General features: G+C 42.4%; 1 protein-coding gene across 1 annotated transcript in view; it reads right to left on the bottom strand.

The window, feature by feature from the left end:
- Positions 1 to 1,839: 1,839 nt before the first annotated feature.
- WIPF1 (WAS/WASL interacting protein family member 1) overlaps positions 1,840 to 17,462 on the bottom strand; it is a 76,290-nt gene continuing 60,667 nt past the window's right edge. Inside the window, exons 4-8 of the mRNA XM_063318155.1 lie at positions 14,501 to 14,662; positions 12,095 to 12,862; positions 9,802 to 10,035; positions 7,794 to 7,907; positions 1,840 to 6,041 (exon numbers count right to left, since the gene is read on the bottom strand). Of these exons, the coding sequence (XP_063174225.1) occupies positions 5,986 to 6,041; positions 7,794 to 7,907; positions 9,802 to 10,035; positions 12,095 to 12,862; positions 14,501 to 14,662 (1,334 nt within the window). The 3' untranslated portion in view covers positions 1,840 to 5,985. The remainder of the gene's footprint in view (positions 6,042 to 7,793; positions 7,908 to 9,801; positions 10,036 to 12,094; positions 12,863 to 14,500; positions 14,663 to 17,462) is intronic.

Below are 17,462 nucleotides of genomic sequence, written 5' to 3'. Positions count from 1 at the left end.
CCCTAAAGAGGCTCAACTGGTACCTGCGTTGGCATCATTTTGGCATGAGGCAAAACCCTTCTATTTTCCCAAGCTTTTAAACTGTATTTTAATTCACATTGTTTTAAATGTTGATGGCCACACAGCTGCCTAGTTTGTATAGTGTTTTTATTCTGCATTTAATTGATTTCATTGAATTGCATTTGTGTGTGTATGTGCATGTGTGTGGTTTATTGTAAACTGCCCAGAGAATTTTGGCTATTGAAAATTTAAACAGCAGTTTAAATTTTTTAAAAAGTAAATAAATATTATCCAGATACCTAACTGTATTCCATAACATTAAGCAGCGTGTTAGCATATGGCAAATTTAAAACAAATTGCCAGTTATTTAATTGAGGCGGCCCAATTGACATTTCACATGCCATGGATCTGCCTTACGGATTTCAAAATAAGTGAATTCATCACAGCATCCCCACAGTCGCCATTTGCAACCTTCCCAGCTGGCTTCCAACAAGCAGTCAATGGGGAAGCTGGCAGAAGACTGCAAGTGGTGGTCATGTGATGTCTCACTTAACGACTGTGGCTAATTCGCTTACCAACCACAACCGGGACTGCCAAGACTGCCTTCGCTAGGTGGGGTGGTCATGTGATGTTTTGCTTAACAGCCACTTCGCTTAGCAATGGAGCTGCCAGTCCCAGTTAGGGTTAAGCGAGGACTACTTGCATGGTGTAGAGGTCTAAGTAAAACAAACAAACAGAAGAGCACCATCTAGTGGTCAGTTTTCAATGTGACGCAGGAATCAGCTTGTGGAGTTTTATTAAAATCCACATAGGTAGATGTTTTAAAATGAAAAACAGAATCTTAAGCTTATATAGATTTAATGTGTCAATTGAACCTCTTAAACAACAAAACAAAATTTTTAGAAGGAGATAATACAATTCTGGGAGATGGGAAGGATATCCAAGTATGATAATCACAAGTGAACCAGCAATATCAAAGAGGACTGCGCTGCATTAAGCATCGTGCTTACAGTCCCACTGAAGTATTTGTTCCTTGGTGGCCTCTTAATCATCAGGTTCTAAACCGGGAGGGTTATCAACTGAGAGGCTTTGCTCACAGTCACTCATGCCCTCGTGACCTCCCGTCTGGACTACTGTAATGTGCTCTACATGGGGCTGCCCTTGAAGAGCATTCGGAAGCTTCAACTGGTGCAGAATGCAGCTGCACGGATAGTAAATGAGGTTGGGTACTCGATACATGTAACACCACTGCTACGGGAGCTGCACTGGTTGCCAGTGTGCTTCCGGGTGCAATTCAAGGTGCTGGTTGTCACCTTTAAAGCCCTTCATGGCTTGGGACCGGGTTACCTAAGGGACCGCCTTCTCCCAGTTGTTTCTGCCTGTCCAATTCAATCTAGTAGGTTGGGTATGCTGCAGGTCCCATCAGCCAGGGAGTGTCGGTTGGCGGGAACTAGAAGGCGTGCCTTCTCTTCCGTAGCGCCTGCCCTCTGGAACATCCTCCCTCCAGAAATTAGGATGTCCCCGACCCTGTTGGCCTTTTGTAAGGCCGTGAAGACCTGGCTTTGTGCCTGGGCCTGGGGCCTCGAGCATGTGGGTGGTCCCGTCTCTTGGCTGTATTAACATCCATACATTGCTCACTTGGCAGCCATGTATATTTATTTTGTATTTATTTTACATTTTAACTGTTTTAATTGTTTTGTTTTATGGTTTTATTGTTGTAAGCCACCCAGAGTCACTTGCTGAGATGTGCGGCTATAGAAATCAAATAAAGAAACAAACAAACAAACAAACCCATCTTTTACATGTAACAAATGCAAATACAGCTCCATCTGACAAATGTTGGCATCATTTTAATTTTTATTCCTTCATACATGCAAGAAATTCACTTGCCATCTAGTTTCTCATATACATGTACTTTAAGATAAGCATGTTAATAACCCAAAGTAAAGTCAAATAAAAACCATCTTATTTACAATATGGGCATGCTTTACTCCATGATATATATGCAATCATATAAGAAGAGGTGGGAATATGATCATTTATTTAAAATGCATATCCTGTTATTTCACAACCCATTTGATTCTTTCATTCATATCAAAAGGGTTTAAACTTTGGCTCCTTTCAAATTTTAAACACATCCACCTCAAATTTCCATTGATCTAGTCCATCCAAGCCACTGCTAGAATAAAGATGTTAAAATTGCAGTCTGATAAGTCCTATGCAATTCATTATATTTCTGTATAGTAAGTTTTTAAGATTAGTTGCTAAATAGTGAATAGGTTGTATGTTTGAATATCACACATGATATAGCTAGAAAGTACAAATTTTATATTTGAAATTCACAGTGGTGCTGGAGAAAATAAGATCTAAGATCCTGTTTCTTTTCAAAGCAGCCATTCGGATACTTTAAAAGTGGTTTTAAAAATGTTTCAAGGCACCAGTGGTGAAAATCTTATTTTATTTTTCCCTGTTTAATTACTGTGCATAGTCAAATAAATATGTACTCTAAAATACCTGTACTAAAATGTGTTAAACATGTTGTTTTTAAAATATATCTGGTGAAAGAAAAAGAGATGTGGTTTACACCACCAAAACAAATCTTTTCTCCTTTGAAATATTTTCTTACAATATTTAACATAAACTCTTTAAGGAAGATTCCTATAGAAGAGAAAGTGCTAACAAATTATCCTCTGAGAAAGAGAGAAGCCTTAGTTTCTCTCTGAAGGCCACATCACATTCTAAACGATAAGGCTTTGGTTGGAATTTCAGATCATATTGCACTAGAATTAATTTGCCAAGTTAATTCTTCGATCAATTAACAGTAAAAAAAAAGATGGATCTAATTTTCTAAATACCACAGAAATGGCAGCTATTTAGTAGTAGTAATAATAGTAGTTATTGTAAGCAATTTTATCTGATATGTGCTTATAATTAAGCACAGTAACGTAACATAACTAAGCGCAGTACAGGTATTTTTATTATTTGCCTGCTCTTTCTATCCCTGGCTGAATATACTTCTTCACATCTCTATATCTTGACTAGTTTTTCCTAAACTGGTTCTTGCTGGAGGTGTTGGAGTTACAACTCCCATCACTCCTAATCAGCAATGGTCAAGGTGGTTGGAAGATCTGAGATTTGGAACTGTCATCCCATTGGAGCTAGAAGGCACCGAGTTGAAGAAAACCGATCCTGATTTACTGGCAAAAGAACACTGCTCTATAACCTTATTAATCTGATGGCTGATCCACTAGCACAAGAGCGAGTGCAGGTACGACAGGCCCTTTCATTGATGCATCAGTTTGTCCAACATTTCTAGCTCAAAATGTTCTATTACATTAACTACCGCAATTGCAGTGGATTTGGAATTCCTTTCTGCATATTCACTTTACATGCTAAAAGAAAGAAATTGACTATCAAACTACATACACAAGATGCAGAGATTTCGGAACATTAAAAAAAAAATCTCCTCTGTGTAATACAGAAAACATAAATATTCCAGTTCCTGCAACAAAACGTAAATAATCATCTTTTTTGCATCATGTTGAAGTTGTTTATAATCCACACATATATACCGTAGAAGGGCAATCAGACTGAAACTGGAATGACGAATACTGTATGTACAGGATGTCAGAATTGCTAAGTACGTACAAAAAGGGCAAAAGTCCACTGAAAAATCTACTTGTAGACCAGGTATGACCCTGAAAAGTGCTGCAACATATTTCTGATCATAGTTGGTGTAATTCTCTGATTTGACAGCAAAATCTTTGGATCCTGAAAGGTACTCATATATAAGAATTCTATCACAGAAGTGGGTTCAAAGAATGAACCTCAACACTAAAACAAAGCGTATTTTAATCCAAAAAGTAAATTTAAAAACAATACAAACATACACACACACTCATATACCGAAAATGCAAAGTTCTATTTTCTGGTCTCTTTAGTTCCATCCTGCTTTGTTTATCATAAATAGGAAATACACAGAGATGAGTCTTTGCTGATAAGGCCACTTATCCAAAACATCATTGTGAATGTTTTTGAGTTTTTTCCTCAGACTTTTTCCTCAAAGATAGGAGTTTATTTTTCATGCATATAAGAGATCTTACTCTACCTTTCCCCAATTCTATTCTGCATTACATTACATTAAGCACATTGATTTGTCAATATTTCTGCTTCTTCCCACCCCATACTTCATGACATCACTCAGCAGCATCTGCAGGGGTGAGGTCAAAAAAGTCAAGATGACAGCTGTGGCAGCGCAGCTGAAACCCTGCTTCTCTGTACATGCATGCAGTGTCAAGCCAGGAAGCAAAAGGGTAGGGCTTCGATCATGCTGCTGTGACTGCCATCTTGATTTTTTTACCTTCCTTATGGACCCTGCTGACATCATTTGAAAGATCTCTCTCCTGCCTCTACCTTGCGAAATATTAGGTAGATAAAACTGGGGAGATTCTTGAAATTAAATCTTCAGAATTTATTTCCCTAAGTAGATACTGTATTTGATTTATCATGTGAATTTCAGTATAGAATCATAATTCTTCAAGGATTCTTGCCATATGTTGGTATTAGTAGATTAAAGTAAATGTTGTAAATTGCCAAATCCATTTATTGACAGCCAGGATTCCAAAAGCATATGATCTCAACCCAGCAGTAACCAAGTCTTCTCTTGCAGCTTTTCAGATAAGGAAAATCCTGTGAAAGGAATTGTCATTGCAGCAAAATCAGAATGTAAATGCTAAACTGTTCTGAACCCAGGTTGAAAACTTCGTGAGAGCTTGTAGAAGCTCAATTGAATTTGTCCTGTAGTTATACATTTCCTACATGTATCTGGATGTTTGATTAGTAGCTGCCACACAAAAGCTGTTTGAAGCACATATGAGTCAAATAAAAACTTTCCATACTCAAGTTTCAACTTGTACCATAATAAAAATGGAGGTTCAGGACACAGACATTAGCAAAAAGTCAGAAAAAGTCTTAATGGAATTCTTTGATACTTGGGTACACTAAATAATTTTTGAGTATCTGTCTTTTGTGGATCAAAATACAGGTTTTTTTAGTAAACAACATTACATATAAATGGGAAGCTTTGGGGTAAGATACATCTCAGAAGGGAGCTCTGATAGTATAACCATTAGTGAAGTGATGGTGTAATCCTCAAGATGACAGTGACACTTCCAGCATCCCAACCTAATGACCAAGCACACAGTCTTTTTTCTTTTTAAATTCTCCAATTCAATCCGATTGAGCCCAACAGCTAGACTGAGATGGATTTGCGAAAGCCGTAACCAAAGTTATAAGCAATCTTGATGGCAACATTCTTTTGGTCTCCAAAAGGCCACAATGCATTACAGATCAAACAGATTGCCTGGGAAAATGTCACATAATTATCCCAATCTCCTTCTAGAGGTGGAATGTAGCAATTACTGTGCCACGTTTTTTTTAATGGTCAAATGGGCCAGACCAAATTGATCCGTAATCTCACAGAGATTACAGTTTAAAAAGTGACCCAGGTTTCCATGCATAGAAATATGGAAGATTTTCATCTCTAGGAATTATGTCTAAGAATATTATGCTATAAACCAAGGCAGCTTTTCTCTCCTTGTTGATGACAAGGCTGAGCAGAATGCACTGAATGATAGTTTCCAACAAGTTTTGATGATAGTTTTCAAGGTAAGAATATTATAGTCCACCCAGCCCAAAGCAAGTTATTGGAAGCAAGTTCCACTGGTACCAGTAGAATGTAATGACAAGAAATGGGGAATAAGTTCACAGCCAGCCTGTATCTAAACCAAGGCAGGCTGGCCATCCAAAGCAAGTCCTTCAGCTTCACCAAATTAAAGAGGAAAATTAAAAAAAAACAATAACTTGACCTAAAGGTTGGGAGTTGTGCTCAAAAGTGCTGTAGGAGAAGGAGCATTCTGAATGCATGGAGAGGTTCAAGGAATACGTAAGGATAACAGTCATCCTGAAAGGAATTGTAAGTCCACTTCACCGTGGGATTGGTGGAAGGGGTGGAGCTCCTCTTTCTCTGCGACTGGATCCACCTAAAGAAAGAGAAGGCAAACCTCACAGTAATCTTTTATTGACAGATTTGCCAAAACCGTGTTCTTCGTTGGATGAAACAGGTAAGAAAAATTAAATATGCAGGACCCTCTTTAGAAAGACATCTTAGTTAAATGTGACATGATTTATGGGTTATTCATACTAAAAAAGAAGCTTCTTATTCTGAGGATAGCCATAAGACAGGAATCAACGCTTTACAATACAGAAAATATTTTACTGTTTGTAGGTGTTATAGTCTACTATCTGAAACATGTCAGGGAACCAAGCTCTCCATACTAAAACATGAACACCCATACACAAAAAGGGCCAGGGCAATCTGATAAGTGGTGAAATTATAGCTCGTGGGTCAGCAACAGTGGCATCCGTAGGGAGCGGGCAAGGGAGGGCAGAATTTCAAAAGCATTCCAGCACCAGCACTCAAAACCTGCCCCTTCTGTAAATGCTCTGTGACACTGCATCACTTGTACAAAAGGGGCAGAGTCTATGGTGTGACGTCATGACGCTTTTGTCATTCTGATGAAAACAGAACAATCCTGCAGATAGCAATCTTTTCAGGGGGTAGGCACCATCATGCCACTTCATACAATGTTGTACACTATAAAAATATAAAAGCAATCTCATTAAAAATAAATTATCCTTTAAAAGTTCAAATTAGTCAATCTTTCAAGATTTGGCTATCATGATTTTGAAAGTCATTGGGAGACATCTAGTGGCACAGGAGGATTATGGCACCCTTAAATACAGCATTATAGCTAACCGGAAAAAAAGAAGACAAATTACGTTTTTCAGAATAGAAGAAACATGAAAGGAAAAAGTTTAGTTCAAATAAGCACTCTATGGCCCAGAATGTACTTTGCAAATTATAACCTTTCAGTATTAAACTTTGATTAAATAACGGTGTTTAAAGTTATACACAGATAAAGAGCACATTTTTGCAATTAGAATATAAACGTTGTACTGTAACTTACATTCTACTACACACTAAGTTCAGAGCTAGCAATAGTTTTTATGATGCACGAGAGCAGTATGACAGTAGCATCATTTCTCACCAGTGAAAATGTCTAAGCATTTTCACTGGTGAGAAATGGTACTACTGTCATTAAAAACTTAAAATTTTTATTATTATGCCCTCTGGTGCACATCAGATGTACAAATGATGCAGAATTAGAGTGAGTCACCACATGAAGAATGGTCACTCCATCTGCTGACAATTCTGAAGCAAAGGTGGAGGAAATGTGGAGGAACTGTCTGTACCTACTGATTTTCTCTGCTCACTTGATCTCTTCTTCACAGCTAGTGGTTTGTGTTCCTCCCTTCCCCAATATCTACAGTAGGAAAAGACAGGCAGAGAAGCAGTGCGATGTTGTTCCTCCATCTTTGGCTGCTTATCTTGGGACAGGAGGCATCTGGCTTCTCAGCAAAAAAAGGTGGGTTGAGGTAGGTCTACCTGGTACCTATGAGTAACCTATGGCCAATCTATCTGGCTCAACTTGCAATCTACTGGATTATCCAACTGGATCACTGAGACAACCCATTGGGGGAGAGAGAAGAATGAGAAGCACTCATGTTGAGATAACTGGTACTCTTTCCATGGTCTTACCAAAAATGATTACACTCAATATTTATGGAGCGTCTTCTGAGCATTCAAAATAATTCACACATTTTCATCTCAGAAATAATCTACCAAATACACTATTATAAAACATACCTCCTAAAGGAAAAAAAATACTTACTTCTATTGTCATTTTTTGCCATTTTACTAGGATAACTCTTGTTCATGGGCACATATGGCTCTGGAGGTGGCAAGTCAGATAGAGGATGGAATGAAAATCTGCTTTCCCACTCATCTAGATACACATAAAAGAATTGTGTAACTTTATTTATTTATTTATTTATCAAATTTGTCACCGCCCATCTCCTCTGACCGGAGGGACTCTGGGCGGTTTACAATATAAAACAGTATATATATATAATAAAATTTCAATATAAAACACACTATAAAACAATTTCACAGAGTTACCAAATATAATAAAATTATTGTATACATTAGACAAATCAGGTTAATGCAAATCTCACTACTATGCTCATTCAAGAGTATTCCATTAAAACTGATGCCTACATTTTAGAAAACATTGGATTGTTGACAAATTATTCAACAGTGTGTATATTTGGTAAACCAATCCTAAACTGGGAGTACATCCAAATGGGAATAAGCCTTGTTCAGCATAGTTGGGCTTATTTTTCATGAGATGTGTACAGGATAGCATTATTATATTTCCAAATATTGGAACATCTTTAGCTTCAAATCACTTTCTTTTCTCAGTAGAAGTACATTCTTCTGATTCAGGGTAGGCTGACATCCAACTTGTCTTAAATGCATCAGGTTTTTCCTCAAACTGTTTCATCACTGTACATACTTTTAAAATTGCCTGACAGGACTTTTCCTATTATTATTACCAATACGTTTAACTGAAAGAACAATAAATTCCTTTCACCTCCTCTTTCCCTTCTCATTAACTTCACCCAGTCCACAAATGTAAAACCAGTCTGGCATTGGTCATGAAACCATAAGAAAATATTACCAACAGCCTGTGAGCTTACAACAACTAGAATTTATTACTAGTTTATTTATTTTGTTATTACAAAACATTTCTAATATCCTTGCAGCAATAATGTTTGGTAATACGTGGGCAAGCACAGCTTCTCTTACAGTTCTTACCTCTAGCAAGATGTATGCATTTCATGAATAAAATACAAGGGCCAATATAAATTCTAAGGCGGTACAAAGATCTGTTTCCTCCGTCATCTGTGTTTACATTGAAAATGAAACTTCCTGTACTTATAAAAACTTTCAGCATTTTTTTATCTATCCTACTTTGACTATTATATGAATGGAGTGGTGGAAAAATGTGATGGGAGATCCTCACATATACAGTGACAGATACGGAAAGCTCTCACTGTACAGTTGGAACAGCTTTCTTGCATTCTGGACGGAACTCTACATTCCTTCCAGCGAGAGAAGAATTTTCCATAAACACAAGGACTCTTACAGACACGGGGATGGAAGCGAGAGGGGGACCAAATGATCCGAAATACCATCAGAGAGGCCTCTATGGAACCATCTTGCCTTGAGGTTATGGGAGAAGAAGCATAAACAGATTGGGGATTAGCCACCATCCTGCTCATTATGGTTGTTCCTCCCTCCCTGTCCTCTGGAGATGGCAGAATAAGCAAGCAAAGTTCAAGCAAAGGGAAGGTGGCCAGAAGGCGAACAGATGCTGTGCAAACCTGAAGTAAAGTCTCATCCAACTGCACAACTAAATCAGCTACTGCTCTCTTGTTTTCTCTCTACTCTCACTTCCTTTTTTATTGTAAATCTGAAGCCAGATACTGTAGAATGCCTGATTTATGTTGGCCCGGGGAAGTGAGATAGATATGTAAATCAGAGTGGAACAACCATAATGAGCAGGATGGCAAGTTGTTCCATAGAGGCCTCTCTGATGGCATCTGGGATCATTTGTTCCCCCTCTCGGTTTCTGTGGCTGCAAGAGTCCTTCTTCTCTCGCTGGAAGGAATGTAGAGTTCCTTCCAGAATGCAAGAAAGCTGTTCCAACTGTATGGCAAGAGCTCTCCATACCTGTTGTATATGTGAAGATCATACATCACATTTTTCAGTCACTCCATTGATAAATCAGAGATTATGCATTCAGATAATGTCCAAACAGGAATAGCATCACCCACCATCACAGGACAAATCCTGGAAGCCATTTCGGAGGGCAGATGAGGGTAGTGGTGGAGGAGGAGGAGGTGGTGCTCCAGAACCTGGCCTGTCAGGAGGAAGTGGGGGCACAGCCCCACCTCTTGGTTTTTCAAATCCTCCTCTTGCAGGAAGCTGGGGAGTATGGGGAGTAGCTGGCAGTGCCCTGGAAGTACTTCCATTTCGGGTTAATGGAGGTGGAGGTGGAGGGAGAGATCCTGAGTATAATGGGAACAAACAGTGGTTACATTTTTGGCAGAGCAACCACCATTCTCAAACCTCCAAACAAACTCCCCACTGCCTTATTTCGGGAAACACACATCCATCTTTCTGATAAGCTATCAGCAAATGTTGTATACAGAAGGAATAAAGCTATTAACAAGCAGAGAAAAGGGAAGTATCTGTGGTGGTGGGTGTCAAAAAAGTCAGTGTGGGAGCTCAATCACAGCCCCATTCCTTTATACACTCATGCAATGTCAACGCACATACAAAAGGAGTCAGGCTTTGTGCTGCTGCAACTATCTTTACTATTTCTACTGCAAGAGCCAGTTTGGGGGTGGGGGTGGTTAAAGGCACTGGACTAGAATCCAGGAAACCGTGAGTTCTAGTCCTGCCTTAGGCATGAAAGCCAGCTGGGTGACCTTGGGCCAGTCCCTCTCTCTCAGCTGTAGGAAGAAGACAATGGCAAACCACTTCTGAGAAACCTTGCTAAGGTATCTGCAGGGACTTGTCTAGGCAGTCGCCAGGAGTCAAGGCTGACTTGAAGGCACCAAAAAAAAAAAAAAGGAAGAAGCCACTGCAGACACTGTTTGTATTAATATAAATCACATGTTCTCCCCATATAACAACAACAACAACAACAATTTCAATTTGTATGGCCACTCATCTCATCTAAGCAACTCTAGGCAGCCATACAAAATCAAGCTTCAGCCATACCTTTAACAAGCCATATGAGCCACCCTCCAACAATAAATAGCCCTAGGAAAATAAAATCAGTGAGCTGAGACCAATTCCCACCCACCCCCCACCCACAAGTAGGGATTGGGGAATTGCATGGTCAGGAAATCCTGGAGAGCCCAATTTCAGTGTAGATATACTGTACTAGTTCATTTACTACCTTGCTGGTGTGGTTGTGGCAATGTGCTTGCTTTGCTTATGTGACTGCATGACTGATGGAGGGATGTACCTCTGGAGACACTGCAGCCTTCCAAATGTTACTGAACTAGCATCCCTCCCCATTGGCTGTGCTAGCAGGAGCTGCTGAGAGTTACTGTTCAGCAGCACTGATTTTTCCACTTGTATATTTATTAAATATACAATTTTTGTACAACATAATATTTATACAATATAAAATACATTAAATACATATACCCCAGAATTATACACACATACTTAATTCTGTTTGGGGCAAATAGGCACTATTTGAATTCTCAATTTGAGAAAGCATCTATGAATGTCAAATGGTAGTCATAAGACGTATCAGTTGCGTGTCTTAAGTTTACAACACACTGACAAGTTCACTGGAGTTTCATTTGGAAAACTGTAGGCATCTTAGACCAAGCCAGATCCAAAAATGCAAGGGAATTCCTAGAATCAGGGCCCTCTGACAAACCAGCCATAAACAGAAACACTGAGATAAGCTCCATTTACAAACCATTTCAGAAATGAATCAACCAAAAGATCAAGGAAGGAGGCAAACAGACTTAAACATATCCCTCCTCTCATGCCTATTAACCAACACTCAGACAAGCAAGAACCAGCACCAGATAAACCAGAACTATCAAGGCTGGTAAAACATGCTACATATAAACAGCCAGCAAACTCCACCCCCTTGTTGTTACCTGGCCCAGTAATGAAACAGGAAGAGAAGCAAGCTCAGAGAACATCAAGAACCCAACAATATCCATCCATCCATCCATCCATCCATCCATCCATCCATCCATCCTCTCTTTAGATCAGGGTAGATCAGACTAGGAGTTCAATGTCACGAAGGTCTATCTTTATTGCAAACTATAACAACAAATCTTGCAAGTCTAAATTCACTTCCCCCCATCCCTCCCTCCCTCCCTCCATCTTTGTGAGAACTAGGGAGGGTCTTGTCTGAGATGCCTACTGAGGTTACATGCCTGCCCTGGACTCAGTCCTCTTTTATCTGACCATGGTCTTGGCAGCAGCTTTCTCCTGTCCCTCAAGGCCATACCCTCTGCCCTCTACACTATCTATGTATGTATACATTTTTTGTAGTAACCCACCCTGGAAGGATGCAGACAATCTTACCTGATCTGCTGGGTGGGTCCCTTACAGGAGGGGGTGGCCTCTCAACTGGGGGAGGAAGCGGAGGCCCAGAACGACTGGAGCCAGGCAGACTTGGAGGTTGAGGAGAGGCTAGTGATATGTTCCTTTGAGGAAGCCGCGGCATTTCATCATTTCCGCCAGATGCCGGTGGAACTGGAGGTGGGCCTGGCCGACTTGGGGGAAGTGGAGGAGGAACCTGAGATGCTGCAGGTGGCCGTGGTGTGGAAGGAATTGGTGGCTTGTGGTTTTGAGGTGGAGGAGGTGGCAGGGAAGCTTCCCTGCTGAAAGATGGCCTGTTTCCAGTTGGAGGTAATGGCGGAGGCGTCTTATCTTCTGTTGGCCTACCTGGTACTGGAGGGAGAGGAGGCCTGTTCGAGAAGGGAGAAGGAGGACTAACTGGTGATTGTCGAATGGATCCTCCAGACCCTGGATTTCTATTTCCTGGGAAAGGCGGAGGGGTAAGCCCTAAGCTGGCTTGTCTGCTGACCCCTGGCACAGGGGGGGCTCCCCTGTTGTATAGACTGGATGGGATAGGCCTTGGAGTATTTGGCACAGGGGGAGCACCCGTGTCAGGCCTGGAGCCAACGTCAGGTCTTGAGGGAGGCATTCGGTTTCTCTGTGCATCTGGAGCCAGGGCTCTTAGTCCAGAAGGGCCCGGAAATCTGCCTGCTCCACCTGGAGGTGAAAAGGGCTTTGCAGATGTTGCTCGCCCTCCTGGTGGAAACACTGGAGCTCTGTTTCCTGCAGAATCTAAAAACGGAAAGCAGTTAGTAGGTGCATGTATATGTGTGTGTAGAGGGGGAAAGAGATTATATCCAGAAGGATTCTGTATAATCAGTTTAGAGCTGTAGTAGATGCTTGCCAAAAAGGTGGAAACATGAATCAACAGTGGCCTCCTCTAACATACATGCCAACGTGCAACCTTCCTCACTTGGGCTCCTCCAGTCGTGTTGAACTGCAATTCCAGTAATCCTCAGCCCAAAAGCCACTGTGGATGATAGGACTTGTAACAGTCTAACAGGTCTGGAAGGCATCAGGTGGGGAAAGCTGATTTGCAGCCAAGGATGGCTAGTGCAAGGCAGAGAGAAGAGACCTACAACTGTTTTTAAGAAATTCACAGACAGTAATCTACAGGAGTTTTCACTTCATATCTGAACTAGGCTCCATTTCTTTCAGGTCACTACCCTCCCTACTTTAATTTCAGCAAGTATAATTAGATCCACTTTGTAGCTGTTGAAGAAAAGTTCTAGGTTCAGTACAATATAAAACGGGAGGGAAGGGCAAAGGCATTTCTTGACTATTCCTGAATTTCCTGTAGGAGAAAGGCAACCTCACAAAGAAACTCTGGCATGTTAAGTGCCATAAGATTAAAAGGAGATCTATAAATAGCTAGTTTGACATAATAGATAATACTAGCTTTGAACAACTGTTAGACTACCACTTGCTGAAAGTGCACTTTAGGTATTTTAACAGCACTACTTCATTCAAATGTTTGCAAACAAAGAAGGTACAGTTCTGCCTTTCTGTAAACTCCCTGGGCTTATTCTCTGGCCAAGAAATATGTTCAAATACCAGGAAAACAATACATCATGTGATACAATGCATATTGCTTTTCAGAAATCTCTCCACTGTTAGTATTCTGTATTTTTTTTTTTTTTTTGCCATCTTGGAAGTTTACGCAGCTATTATAAAATGCCGTTGGACTTTTTAAATGGAAGTTGGTGAATAAGCATCTTGACTAAAATAAACATATCACTCTTCTTTAGGCATACTATTCCTAAATTTGATACCAGCACAATGAAAACAATTACATAAAAGACAGCCTAATGGCAGGTTACTACTAACTTACACAATTTCCCAACTGGGTTCACATTTCATACTAAACCATAATTTAACCAAAGGGTTCTTTGCACATATTACATTAAGCCATAAATTAAGGTTTACACACCACAACATGCTAAACCCAAATCAAACAGCATTATGGTTTGGTGTGATATGCAAATCTAACTAATATATTGTACAGATCCAACTTATTAAACAAATTGGTGCAGCCTGGAAAAGCCACTACCATAAAGCTGAACTGATCTATTAACTACTGTACATCTCAATATAGGCATTAAAATAGACCAAAGGCAAAGAGTCTTGTGGCACTTTAAAGACAAATTTGGTGTTTTTTGGGGTGTGTGTGAGGCCCCTTCTCTGTTATGCCTGAAGCACTCAGGAAATTAACTAAATATTCTGCTTGAGAAAAACCATTGTTCATTTGCGATAGGAGAAGAAATGCTCTTGAGTTTTTGTCTTCACTGACTTAATAATAGTAAAGATGGTCAGTCCAAGGTACTATGTTTCTATGAATGCAGCTGCCTTGATAGCACACCTCTTCCTTACCATTATCTCTGCTTGTAGATCTAAGTTTCGGCATTCCTGCCTGGAACAATCCTCCTAAGCCAGGTGGTCCACCTCCACCATAGCTATTGCCGCTGTTACAGCTGCCACCGCCACCACTGGAGAAACCCGAGCTACCACCTCCGCCACCTGGCCCTTTTGGTTCTGCACAGAGAGGGAAGTTGAAGGGGTCTTAAACCATGATTCTGAATCCACAACATATTTTGTTGGCTATTTATATCTGGCTGAAATTAAAGAACAACCAGTCTGTCCCCAAACAGCAAATTGCTTTAGACTCTACCACTGGATTCTCTATATGCCTCATAACCATATTAATTAACCCTTTTTACAGCATCAAGAAGTCTAGTTTAGTGTACAGAAATTACTCTGTTTAAGTCTGTGACGATAACTCACCAAATCAACCTCTCCCCAACCGGTCCCTTGAAGCTGTGTTGGAGTTCAGTTCTCATAACCTCCAGCTAGTAGTAGGATCTTTCATCTTGAGGGCTGGAAATCAGGGAAACTGAGGTCTAACAGCCTTGGAGGGCATCAGGTTCGGAATGGCTGCCTACACATTGTTATGAATAAAATCTCCCCACAACCTCAGATTAAACTTTGGAATTTCTAGGTAAAAGGAAATCTAAGAAGAGGAGAAATAGAGGATTCTTTTGTTTCTTTTTTAGAAGAAATTATCTCTGTAAAAATTAGGAAATTCTGTTTTACATCAGCCTTGAATCATACTTCTGACATACTTCAAAAGAATTAATATTTTTTAAGGATGATGATGATTATGGTAATTAGGAAATTTCCCATCTCTTTACTGGGGCTTTGGGATTGAGAAATCCCATTTGCAGTACTCTAGACCAGCAACATCTTGTGGTCTGCTGGGAGCATTTTCTTCTTTTTATTTAAGTGGATGTTTTTCTATGATATGAACAATTAGGTAATTTATCTGTTTCACTGTTAAATGTTTGCATTTTGGATATTTAAAGTTTAAAGTGTATTTGGGAGCGGATGGGAGCGGTAGCAGTGGACCGGGCGGTGAGGTATGGTGAGCTTGGTTGGGCCCTAACAAAAGGGCGGGCCCCAAAGGACTGTGCTGGTGGCACGGCGGTGGACCAAGCCGGCACTGTGACGGGCAGGGCGGCAGCGGACTGGGCCGGCGGCGCGGCAGCAGACTGGGCAGGGCGGCAGCGGACCGGGCCAGCGGTGCGGCAGCAGACTGGGCAGGGCGGCAGCGGACCGGGCCAGCGGTGCGGCAGTGGACCAGGTTGGGCAGCAGCGGACTGGGCTGGCGGCGCAGCAGAAGACTGGGCTGGCACTGCAACACTGCAACACTGCAGCGGCGGACCAGGCCGGCGGCTCAGTGGCAGACTGGGTCAGCGACGCGGTGGCGGACTGGGCCGGCAGCGAACTAGGCCAATGGTGCAGTAGTGGACTCTGGGCTGCACTGGAGAAGAAGTGACCGGTTGTTGGCCTTGGGGTAGCAGACCGTGTGGGTGAGGAGTGGGGAGTTTAAAAAAAAAAAAAGTTACCCATCCCCCCAACCTCCCCTGAGGCGGCTGGAAGCTCTGAGGGCCCTCCAGAGAAAATGAGAGACTTTCCCCCAGAGTGAGAGATGAGAGGGGGAGTCTGGGAGTGTGTTTGTGTGAAAGGGCACTTACCCCCTGAGTGAGAGATGGGGTGGGTGAAGAATGAGTGCCCCCTGTTGAGCAGTGAGAGAGTTCGAGGGGGGGCATAGTGAATGGAGGGGTGAGGGTTGGGCTCTGATGGCACCGAGAGCAGAAGCTGGTGCGCCGGAGGGCCTACCATCACCCTGTGGGAGATTGACTGTAAGGATGTATGAATGGAAGGAGGGAGCCCTACTTAGAGCCAGAGACTCCCAAGGTCCAGGAGTGGGGGCTAATGGATCAGAAGTCACTGGGGGCAACATGGCGGGGCTCATTATTGAGGTGGTGATGGGTAGGGGACGTTATGGCAGGAGCCGGAGGGGGGGCATCTTCGGGGAAGATGCCCCCGGTGTTTGTTACCGGTGGCGTGTTCCGGCCCTCTGCGCTCAGACCCAGGCCCTGGTCAGCAGATCCATAGGGGCCCTGGTTTCCGGCTGCTGCTTAATGCCAGATCAGTTAACAAGGCCCCCCTCATATGCGAGTTGATCACTGAGGAGGGGGCAAACCTGGCATGTATTACCGAGATCTGGCTGGGCGCGGAAGGAGGGGTGCCCCTTTCGGAAATGTGCCCAGCTGGGTTTACAGTATGGCACCAGCCGAGATCCCAGGGCAGGGGAAGAGGGGTGGCTGTTGTCATCCGAGAGTCTCTTGTGGCCTTCAGGGGCCCTCTTCCACAAGTGGCTGGTTGTGAGACCCTGTTCTTCAAGTTGGGTTCCCGAGAACAGTTGGGAGTGTTGCTGCTGTACCAACCCCCCTGCTGCGTGGCAACCTCCCTGCCTGAGCTGCTTGAGGCCGTCTCGGGGCTGGCGGTGGAGTTCCTCAGGCTTATGGTTCTGGGGGACTTCAATCTGCCATCCCTGGGGCGTGCCTCAAAGGCAGCTCGGGAGTTCATGGCTACTATGGCAGCCATGGGCCTGTCCCAGATAATTCGGGACCCGACTCGAGACAGTGGACACACCCCAGACTTGGTTTTCTTGTCAGAGCAGTGGCAATGTGATCTGAGGGGAGAGATAGATCTGTCCCCATTGTCATGGTCAGACCATACCCTGGTGGCCCTGAGATTCTCTTATGCCACCCCCCTCCGCAGGGAGGTAGGATCCATTCGATTGGTCCACCCCTGGCAACTGATGAACCTGGTAGGGTTTCAGAGGGAGCTGGGGGTTATACCTGGTGATCTGCTGCACGGTCCAGCGGGGGCCCTAGCTGCAGCCTGGAATAGGAAGGCAGCTGGGGCCTTGGACAGGATTGCGCCTGTGCGGCCTCTCTTGTCTCATTGAAACCGGCACTCCCTGTGA

The sequence above is a fragment of the Candoia aspera genome, chromosome 1 (assembly GCF_035149785.1).
Source record: "Candoia aspera isolate rCanAsp1 chromosome 1, rCanAsp1.hap2, whole genome shotgun sequence".
Taxonomy (NCBI): domain Eukaryota; kingdom Metazoa; phylum Chordata; class Lepidosauria; order Squamata; family Boidae; genus Candoia; species Candoia aspera.
The sequence above is the reverse complement of the archived record's forward strand: the minus strand, read 5'-3'. Positions and strand labels throughout refer to the sequence as shown.